Consider the following 10,891-nt stretch of genomic DNA (forward strand, 5'->3'; position numbering starts at 1 on the left):
TATATGTCTGTGTCAGTGTAGTGTCTAAGTGTACATTTATGATTTATCACTCCTTTACTAGTATCTTTCTGCTGAATCATAATAAAAAGACATAAAGTTAGAGTCTATATACAACGTAGACACCCTAATGGACTACCAATACTAGTTTGAATGAATGGGCAGCTAAATGCAGATTTAGATTAAGTTGTTAGAGTTTATTAAATTGAAAGAAAAATATGAAATGCCTTAGAGGTCTAGTAGACCTAAACCTTAAATCATGATTTACAACCTCTAATTTCAACAATAATTTGTCAAATGACAGTTTAGTGTTATTTTCTTTCCACAGTTCTGTACTGTACCAGCTTGGTGTTTTGACAAGATCTACTAGATGCTGTCCCCATTCTTCTGTAAGAGATGCATTGCATTTAAGAGTGGGAGCATAATGAAATGTCTCATACAGCTAGCCACAAAACAAAGACACCTTGCATCTCTGGTCTCATGTCGGACATTGCATTCTCGGCACGGTCATCCATTCACGGCAGCATGTCACTACAAGTGTAGTTTCCACGACAACTTCGTCAACACAAAGTCTTTATGTGGACGAATGCTGAGTGGGAAAGTGCTAGGTAGGCATGTGGCAAGAAGTGTGACAACAAAATCTGAGGTTGGTGAGAGGAGTGATGCAGATGGAGACAGGAGGAAGACGAGGAGGAGGAGACATATTACATTTGAACGGGATGCTTGGTTGACAGTTGATGAGTGGGAGACCAAGAAGAGTGCATGGGGGGAGGAGAGACGACTCAAATGGAAGATACAAGTCGTGAATTCACCGATCCAGTTTGAACTCCATGCTATGGATGAGATTGCTGCGGAGAAGTTGACTCAGACCGCAAAGTCTCTTCTCGCCTATCTCGTTGAGGCGCAGATTCCGCTGAATTACCAGTTAGTGAGTAAGTGCCTGTTTATGACTGTGTCCTGTCGGGATCATGATGGAACCCTGTGGTGTGTCAATTGGTTGTCTGGCATTCGGCACGCAATGGACAAGGGGACGCTATCAAATGTGATATCAGGATTGTGCTTGACGGACAGATGGCGAGAGAGTGCACGATTTGTGGAAATAGCCGACGCAAATGATGCTGTCACAGCGAGACTCTTGGAGCCCTTTTTGCTAGCGGCATGTAGACACGGAGACTTGCAGCTTGCTGAAGAACTCATTGGAGAACATTTTCAAAGGGGGTTAATTCCATCAGAAGAAAGCATTCGTGGAATCCTATCTGCATTTCACTGTGACTCTGCGGACAGCCAATTTGTTCAAAGAAGCGAACGGATAGTTGCAGGCCTGTTGGATCACATGAGAGTAAAGAGACTCTACCCTCAAGAGAGCATAGCCCAGGAATTGAAGACTTGGTTTGAAAGGTAGCACTGACTTCAGAAATCATTTTAAAAATCTAATTTCTTATCATCAAGGAAACAATTTCTTGTCTTTGAATAGCAAATGAAACTTGCAGATGATTGCACATTCAAATAAAAGATATATGGCAGCTTAAGACAACTTTTTGCAAATCTGACTCAGTGACTGATGAAACTTCATATCACGTTTGTCCAACAAATTCAAATTTTGTTAGACTAATTCATTCTTATAAGAACACAGCATCTTTGGAAGCTGCTTCCACCCATATCCAGTGCAAGGGACTCGAATGTGTGTATATGTTTTTCCCCATAATATTAGACAGATAGAGGAGGATAAAACTAAAGGTTCTAGGGAGCTTACCAGTTTGTAGACATAACTGACATCCCATACTATAATTGACTGTAATTTCATTTTATTTTGTTTGTTTTGCAGGAAACAGAATGAAAGCTGGAGAGTGTCTTTCACCAAAGTCAGCCAAAAGGGAATTTGTCAGTCCTGTCAAGAGCAACTAGAGTCTCTCCATCTTAGTAGTGAAGAGTTCAACAATCTTAGAGATGAAATATTTTCCAAGGTAAAATGTCAATACATGTATATGATTTCCACTATCCAGTAATCTACCAGAAAAGTGCATTGATGTGAATCATATCTATTTTTATATCTATTCATATTCACTTCCATTCCTTGCACCAAATTGTCCTCATTGTTGCCCTTTTTCCTTCATGGTCTAAATTGAAATATAATATGGTAGCGGTATGTCAAGGCTTTGGGACTCAAACAGAAGGGAAGGCAGCTGGGAAATAAGGCATTATATTTGTCACATACATGTAGTTTTATCATAGAGAATCATCTGAGAATTTTGTTGTTTTGCAGAACTTTGCCTTCTATATGCTGGTTATGTGAATGAGGCTCATGTTGATTTTGTGCAATTGTATCACTGTTGTCGAGATAGTCAATGAGTTTTAACACTTAAACATTTCAAACAGACAAACAATACATGCAGGAAAGTACTTTTTGCCATCCCAAGAACATTTTTTATCAAAGTTGTCACAGCAATTGTATTCATTGCACGGGTTAGTGATTGTAGCATTCTCACTCTCTGTAGGTGATAAGAGGAAAAGACATCTTCAAGAAGACCACACCCAAAGAGCTGGGTGCTTTCATGAAGTTTGTAGATGGTGGTCCTCCATACGACATCGTCATCGATGGGCTGAATGTTGCAAACATAAAGAAGAGGATCACCCCAGGCATAGTGGTAAGATGCAGGTCAAAACCCTTGGTCATCTGTCGTAGGACAGATAAGTGGGTGGTTGGGAGGGGGGGGGTGGGCATGGGGGGAGGTTATGACCATATTGTGGTGGACTCCTGGCATAGTGGTAAGATACAAGTCAAGGCCCTTGGTCATCTATAGTAGGAGGGGAATGAATGGTAGAAGTCTTTTTTGAGGGGGGGGGGTGGGGGGGGAGGGAGGGAAGGGGAGTTTATAGCCATATTATGGCAGTGCATTTTTGTGTGTTTTATAAAGATGACCCAGATTTTTATAAGGACCAATTCTGACCAGCAAACATAAAGACATGCAAAGGAAAGTAAGCGTCAGTAATCCATCCAAACTTGACCTAGTTGTAGATCAGTTAGCCCACTTGGACGTGGCAATGTGCCTCGGTCTAACATATATAGAGGTTACGGTGACACAATGGGGATTAGGGAAATTAGGTAATTCTTTGACAGTTAGCTTCCAGACTTCTGTGATAATCGGCAAAGAAGCTACACCACAGTGCATGCCAGTTGATGAACAAAGCATGTTAAGGGTTAACAGAAAAATGTAAAATGTTGGCCTCATCTCTTCATTCCCACCATTCAACATGAAATAATATTCATGTATCCATTCAAAGTTTAATTGTTTACCTTTTCATGTATATATATTGAATTAATAATGGTTATTTTTTACATGCTCATTCTGGCACTTGTGAACTGAAATTATTTATTGTTTGGTCTTTTTGTTGTTGTTATTGTTGAATTGCATTGATAAACTGAAACTGAATTAAATGGAGTTGACCATAATGTGGTCTCTGTTTAATTTCCATTACTCGATATCGTTCCATTCTCCTCCACAGCTCAGGCAGTTTATGGAGTACTTTTCCAATGGTCTTGGCAAGAAGTGTTTGGTCTTGGGTAGACAGCACATGTTGAGACAGCCTGCACAGTACAGGAAACAGGATATGGAGGCTATACAAGATGTGGCAGACTGCTTCTTCACACAAAATATGTATGTTGATACTTGGTTTAGGCTAGAGAGTACCTTCCCTTTAAGACTGTGGTTGTTATTACAAGAGGATAAACTGTCGACATCATCCCCCAAGAACCATGAAATTGCAGAAACAAATGAGGAATACTCCATGGCTCATGATATCACTTACAGCTCAGTTTGAGTTTTGCTTTTTCCTCTCAGTAATAGGTCTCATCTCTTCTCTGTAAAAATTAACAAGCCTGCTGATGATCGGCTCAATTCTACTTCTCTTTTCTGCATACAGTGTCAGTTTATGTGTGTGTTTTACCAGTCTGTGCATTGAATTTTGTACAGTATAGCATGCTGCGCATATTCTAATTTTTAGATGAAGTTATTAGGTTGATAAAGGATGTATGTTTTTAGAGTGAGCTGAAGTTATAGAAAAATTGTTGAAGCAGATTTTTGTGAAAAAAAAAAGTGATTAGTGGGAGTAGTGGATGTTGGAAAATTATAGCTTTTAAAAGATGTCAATGTAGAAAGATATCCCCCCAAAATGACTCTATGGTAGCAAAATAATGAACTTAATCTGCTCCCTCTCATTTTAAAAGCTTCACATAAAATGAATCAAGAAGTATACTGTCATTCACTCATTGTGCAATTTGTTCTGTTAACCTGTTGAGGACGCCACAAGCTGAATTTGTTAAAACACGCATTTCCCATAGACACTTGTCAAGTATACTCGGGACTCGTCCTCAACAGGTTAATCTCATTTCGGATGCAGGCCCATTTCAGAGCTCTCGGAGATATTGATACTTTTAATTGTATCCCCCGAACAGAGTTCGGAGGATACTATGGATTTGGCCTCGTCGCGCCGCATCCGTGTCCGCGTCCGCCGCCGCCGCCACCGCCGCCGCAGAGATTTCCTTGTGAGCACTCTACCAGCTGCATTTCTTTTCCGATCATCTTCAAAGTTGGCATGAAGGTGTATTATGGTTAGACGAAGACGCCTATTGTTTTCGGTGATGGCACCCTCGCTGGATCCGTCTTTATACATGAAAAGGTAAATCCAATGGGGTCTGCTTGTGAGCGCTCTACTGGCTGCAGTTCTTCTTCGATCATCTTCAAACTTGGCATGAAGGTGTATTATGGTTAGACAAAGACGCCTATTGTTTTTGGTGATGGCGCCCTCGCTTGTTCCGTCTTTATACATGAAAAGGTAAATCCAATAGCGTCTGCTTGTGAGCGCTCTACTGGCTTCAGTTCTTCTTCGATCATCTTCATACTTGGCATGAAGGTGTAGTATGGTTAGGGGCAAGTCCAAGATAAGGTCCCCTCAGAAGGCAAAATTTCATCTTTGCTCAATATTGACATATTTGGTATCATTTTGAAGCTAATGAGTTGAAGTTTTGATTTCCATGGAGGAAAAAATTATATTATGTAAATTTATGCAAATTTCAAGGGCTTCATTTGCATAAATGTAAAACACAGCGTTACGTATGGGACATTTATAAAAATTTATATTTATTCAAAGGAAAGCAAATGATATTTGATTAATATGTGGACATAAGAAGTTCATCAAATAGTTTAACTTGGTATGAAAATTTAGGGATTATGCAAATGATTATGCAAATTAGCTCGTGTCCTATCATGAGATGTCCCATACGTAACAAAATGAGGTCATTTTTTTAGGTTTTTTCTGAAATTGCTAAGGTTATTTGAATGCCCTTTTGGAAAGTTCTAATTTATTGTTTAGAGAAATTAGATACCATAGAAAAAAGAAAAAAGAATAAAAGAAATATTCTTTATCAGGCATTGAAATAATGTTACGTATGGGACAAATGCGTTACGTATGGGACATCCTCATATATATTGCATGTGAATGCATGTACCTAGCTGGGAAGGTCTCTCAGTACACAAATGGTCAATCATCCTGGAGAAAGCATCCCAACTTTGTAGCTACTTTTTGAGTTATAGACACTTGAAACAATACATATACTTGACTGAACAATTTTCAGAAAGGGGGAGGGGAAGATGGCAAAATACACAATGAAAATCAGCATTAAAGGGATGGTATAGTTTTTGTAGAAATGGGGATTCAGTTTCCAACATTTTATGAGATGACTGGAGACCAATGATATGAATTACTAAAGAGCATACAATTCTAAGACTAGAGGAATTCAAAGTTAATTTGATGGAGATCCAATTTGAAACGGTTGTGATATAAAAAAAAAATAATAAAATAAAGTAAAATGATTTTTTTTTTAATTGCAAGTGATACACAAATTGTCTTTATTCAGTTTTCAATAGTAGCCACAACAAAATTCATGGGTATACATACTGAGGTGTGACTCAAATCAATGACTTGACTGCTAGACAGACATCATACATCTACTCGATTGCTGGAATTCCACGCAGCAGGTATTGCTTATCTATTAAAATTAATATTTCTTGTGTCAAGTTGTTTTTTATTGAAACTAAATGGCAAACTGCCCTTCATCAATGGAAGTAAACACTTAAAACTATTCAATTTTTTAGTAGTAACTATCCTGATAAAAATAGGGCATACATACTCAGGTTGGTCATAAAAAATATAGAATATGATTGAATATGATTATGATGGTAAATATTTGGGGGATGTTGTTCCCTTGACAATCTGGATCAGTATTTGAATAGTTTCAACTGATTCCACCTCAATAATTATGCAAAAATTTGTTTATGGGTATTTTGCAAAATTATTTTGCAAAATACCCATAAACATGGTTCTTCACACACTAAACGAATGGGGGACAAAGGGCATGCATACTCAGGTTGGTCATAAAAATATAGAAATATGATTGAATATGACTATGATGATGAATATTTGGGGAATATGGTTTCCTTGACAATCTGGATCAGTATTTGAGTAGTTTCAACTGATTTTACTTCAATAATTATGCAAAATACCCATAAACATGGTTCTCCACACACTAAATGAATGGGGGACAAAGTGTCCCATACGTAACTGTCCCATACGTAACACGTCATGTCTGTCTTTAATTAGAACCTGTAATTAGAGCTTTTTCCCTAATGACATGAAACTTACCTGTGATAATCTTGAGTGTTGTGACTTTCATCACAGTGAGTTACAAGTTGTAGAATGAAATACTTTCAGAGAGTTTTGAGGTTGAAAAAAATGTTCAAAAAAACAAAATTTTTCTGGTCCCATACGTAACGGCACATATTTTCTCTTCTAGAATATAATTGTCCAGGTCATTTTTCTCAATTTTTTTCATGATTATACTTCTCCTAGATATCAATCACCATGATAAAGTTCAATATGATCAAATGCCATTAACACTATTTTTCAGGTCATAAAAGTCTCTGAATGTCCCATACGTAACGCGCGTGTTATCTTGGACTTGCCCTTAGACAAAGACGCCTATTGTTTTTGGTGATGGCGCCCTCGCTTGTTCCGTCTTTATACATGAAAAGGTAAATCCAATAGCGTCTGCTTGTGAGCGCTCTACTGGCTGCAGTTCTTCTTCGATCATCTTCATACTTGGCATGAAGGTGTATTATGGTTAGACGAAGATGCCTATTGTTTTTGGTGATGGCGCCCTCGCTTGTTCCGTCTTTATACATGAAAAGGTAAATCCAATAGGGTCTGCATGTGAGCGCTCTACTGGCTGCAGTTCTTCTTCGATCATCTTCATACTTGGCATGAAGGTGTATTATGGTTAGACGAAGACGCATATTGTTTTTGGTGGTGGCGCCCTCGCTGGTTCTGTCTTTATACATGAAAAGGTAAATCCAATAGGGTCTGCTTGTGAGTGCTCTACTGGCTGCAGTTCTTCTTCGATCATTTTCAAATTTTGACATGAAGGTGTATTGTGGTAAGACAAAGACGCTTATTGTTTTTGGTGATGGCGCCCTCGCTTGTTCCGTCTTTATACATGAAAAGGTAAATCCAATAGCGTCTGCTTGTGAGCGCTCTACTGGCTGCAGTTCTTCTTCGATCATCTTCATACTTGGCATGAATGTGTATTATGGTTAGATGAAAACGCATATTGTTTTTGGTGATGGCGCCCCCGCTGGTTCTGTCTTTATACATGAAAAGGTAAATCCAATGGGGTCTGCTTGTCAGCGTTCTACTGGCTGCAGATCTTCTTCGATCATTTTCAAATTTTGACATGAAGGTGTATTATGGTAAGATGAAGAGGACTATTGTTTTTGGTGATGGCGCCCTCGCTTGTTCCGTCTTTATACATGAAAAGGTAAATTCAATAGGGTCTGTTTGTGGGCGCTCTACTGGCTGCAGTTCTTCGATCATCTTCAAACTTGGCATGAAGGTGTATTATGATAAGACAAAGATGCCTATGGTTTTTGGTGATGGCGCCCTGGCTTGTTCCGTCTTTATACATGAAATGGTAAATCCAATAGGGTCTGCTTGTGAGCGCTCTACTGGCTGCAGTTCTTCTTCGATCATCTTCAAATTTGGCATGAAGGTGTATTATGATAAGACAAAGATGCCTATGGTTTTTGGTGATGGCGCCCTTGCTTGTTCCGTCTTTATACATGAAAAGGTAAATCCAATAGGGTATGCTTCTTGATGCTGTGGGTTTGGGGGATACATGTGCTCAGCTGCGCGACCCGCCGAGCACAAAATTTCTAGTTTGTAGATGCCTTAATTTATGTTTGCTTGGTGTTCATGCAGGTCAGAAGATGACCCCTTCATGCTGTATGCCACACTGCACAGCGGGAGGGGTGCACGCTACGTCACTAGGGACCTCCTGCGGGACCACAAGGCACTCCTCAGCCCTGGGGTCAATCTGGCTTTCATCAAGTGGCAGCGGTCCCAGCAGCTGAAGCCAGTGGACTTTAGAGGAGGAAAGGCCATCTTTGAGGTGAGCTGTTGGCTCCCCTTGTATGCCTCAATTTTGAAGGGTGCCAGATGCATTTTTATGCCTCCGCCACGAAGTGGTGCCGGAGGCATTATGTTTTCGGGTTGTCCGTCCGTCCGTCCGTCCGTCCGTCCGTCCTTCCGTCCGTCCGTCCGTCCTTCCGTCCGTCCGTCCGTCTTTCCGTCCGTCCGTAATGAATTTTGTGGACAAGGTAACTATCAAAAGCTGTTGAGGTATCCTAATGAAACTTGGTATGTATGTGTATTAGGGGGTGAAGTTGTGCCTATCAACTTTTGGGTGCACGTGCTCAAGGTCAAAGGTCAAAAGGTCAAGGTCAAATACATAAAATTTCACTATTTCCACCATATCTATGCAATGCCTGAAGATATTTTCTTGAAACTTAGTGTATGCATGTATTACCCAATTTAGATTCTCTGGTGAAAGTTTGGGTCATGAGGTCAAAGGTCAAAGGTCAAAAGGTCGAGTAAAAGTATTAAAACTTCTTTTTTTTCTCTGTAAATTGGAAAATTGTTCAAGGTATCTTCATGGAACATGGTATATATACATGTACTGACTGGCAGTGATTATCTAGAGAATGTAGGGTTCATGGGGTCAAAGGTCAGGGGTCAAAGGTCAAGTGCAACACTTCAAAATTTTACTATTTCCCTCATGTTCATGCAATGCCAGCAGGATTAGTATTTTTTTTTTTTTTACACTTGGTGTATGCGTGTGTAACCTAATAGAAATTCTCTGGAGAGTTTTTTTTCTTTTTCTTTTTTATTGCCTCAAAGGTCAAAAGGTCAAAGATCAAGTGAAAGTGCTGAACTAACTTTTTCCTCCATATCTCGGAAGTGGCTCAATTTATTGTGAAACTTACTGCATATCTATGCATGTTCTACCTGAAAGTGATTATCTCATGAATTTTAGGGTCAAAGGCCAGATGAACATGGCAACAATTTACTATTCAATACAGAAATTGCACTTTTTCTCCATACCAGTACCATGAAAATTACTCAATGCATAAATGTATGAATGGGTCAAAGTCAAGTTAAAGTCCTTAAATCCCCAAATACATGCTCTCCTATTCATCCAATTAAACCAAGGTCAAGGAAGGTGAACATTCAACACATTTGTGACAAACTTGTCATTTCAATATTTTGCCAGTTTTGTGAAAATGTAATCACACATTGTCCACATGTACTATCTAGACCTATTAGGAGAATCATGCATTATGGCGGAGGCATAACAGTCGCCATAGCGACATTTCTAGTTTTTTTTTTTTTTTTTGGGGGGGGGGGGGGGGGGGAGGAGGTCTTTCTTTTTTCTGTTTTTGTAAGGGTACTGCAAAGTCATGTACTCATGTTGCTTGCAGCAAACCAAAAATGTTCTTGGACGGGTAAACTGCACTGTGAAAGCATTATCATTTTGAATTATTATATATTTCCTAATTGAAATGTGGTCATGATTATGCACTGTGCAGGAGCTAATGACTATGTGTAAGGTTTATGGGTAAATTATTACCTTTGACTGACTTAGACTAAGCAATAAGCTTCATTCTAAATGTAGGTCTATATAATTGTTATTTGGGGGTGGGGGAGTGTATTTGGTTGTTGTTGTAGAGGTTTTTTTTCTGGACTCTGTCAGTTATTTTTGTTTGTCATTCTAGATCGAGGGGGGAGGGGGGAGCTGAGGCAGGGCATTGGATATTTCAAAGTTTTTGCAATGCGGCTTCAGTGCCAAAATTTTGTTATGCTTTGCTATCCTACTGCCAGGTGCAATTTTTGTCACAACTTTTCCAAGTGGAGAGAGCATGGAGTGGAGGGCTCCCAAGTGTAAAGAAAAAAGAATATATTCCATCTCTTAGACATGTTTTGTGTTTTCTAATTCTGTGCAGGTAAACCTTGCCCATGACACAGTCATTCAGTCCACATCAACCTCATGGCACATTCCCTACGACGACGGCACACCTCGCTTCTCATACCAAGTACCCACAAACTGGCTGTGTGCTACCAGACAGTGAACAAACTTTGGAGAGCAGAAACCTTGATGAATGTTATCCAGACATTGTATATGTGCCACTCAGACACATGAAACCTCGGTCATACAGTGTTGTCCTTTCACTTTACAAGCCCCTTGAATTTTATGTCAATTTTTAACAACATGATATGGGGTATTATTGTAAAAACTATCATTTATGCTTAAATGATCAAAATATCTATAAAACTATTAAATTCATTAAAAAGGTAAAACATAGCCTCCAAAGGCTGAATTTTATCTTGCTCTACAATCATGTTCACACTTTCACGATATCATATTACCTGTTACTATCGGTGAATAATGTAAAGTTCTGTGAATGTAGCACACTTCTTTCATCAAGGAAAATATCTTAAGTTGGGG

General features: G+C 39.2%; 1 protein-coding gene across 1 annotated transcript; it reads left to right on the forward strand.

Annotated features, from left to right (window-relative positions):
* The first annotated feature begins 516 nt into the window (after positions 1-516).
* On the forward strand, positions 517-10,643 carry LOC139719330 (mitochondrial ribonuclease P catalytic subunit-like). The gene is made up of 6 exons (XM_071630746.1): positions 517-1,395; positions 1,823-1,961; positions 2,493-2,642; positions 3,502-3,653; positions 8,308-8,497; positions 10,389-10,643. Exons 1-6 carry the CDS (start codon positions 584-586, stop codon positions 10,512-10,514), a joined length of 1,569 nt encoding a protein of 522 aa, XP_071486847.1. The 5' UTR covers positions 517-583; the 3' UTR covers positions 10,515-10,643.
* Positions 10,644-10,891: the final 248 nt, after the last annotated feature.

The sequence above is a fragment of the Diadema antillarum genome, unplaced genomic scaffold (genome assembly GCF_040938485.1).
Source record: "Diadema antillarum isolate AM-2024a unplaced genomic scaffold, OU_Dant_1.0 scf00000109, whole genome shotgun sequence".
Classification (NCBI taxonomy): Eukaryota; Metazoa; Echinodermata; class Echinoidea; order Diadematoida; family Diadematidae; genus Diadema; species Diadema antillarum.

What these genes read in the sequence shown, in the direction of transcription:
- LOC139719330 (XM_071630746.1), top strand. Translation starts at nt 584, where the DNA reads ATGCTGAGTGGGAAAGTGCTAGGTAGGCATGTGGCAAGAAGTGTGACA. An exon ending in TTGAAGACTTGGTTTGAAAG is followed by an intron (nt 1,396 to 1,822) that starts GTAGCACTGACT and finishes TTTGTTTTGCAG; the next exon opens with GAAACAGAATGAAAGCTGGA. An exon ending in GAGATGAAATATTTTCCAAG is followed by an intron (nt 1,962 to 2,492) that starts GTAAAATGTCAA and finishes CACTCTCTGTAG; the next exon opens with GTGATAAGAGGAAAAGACAT.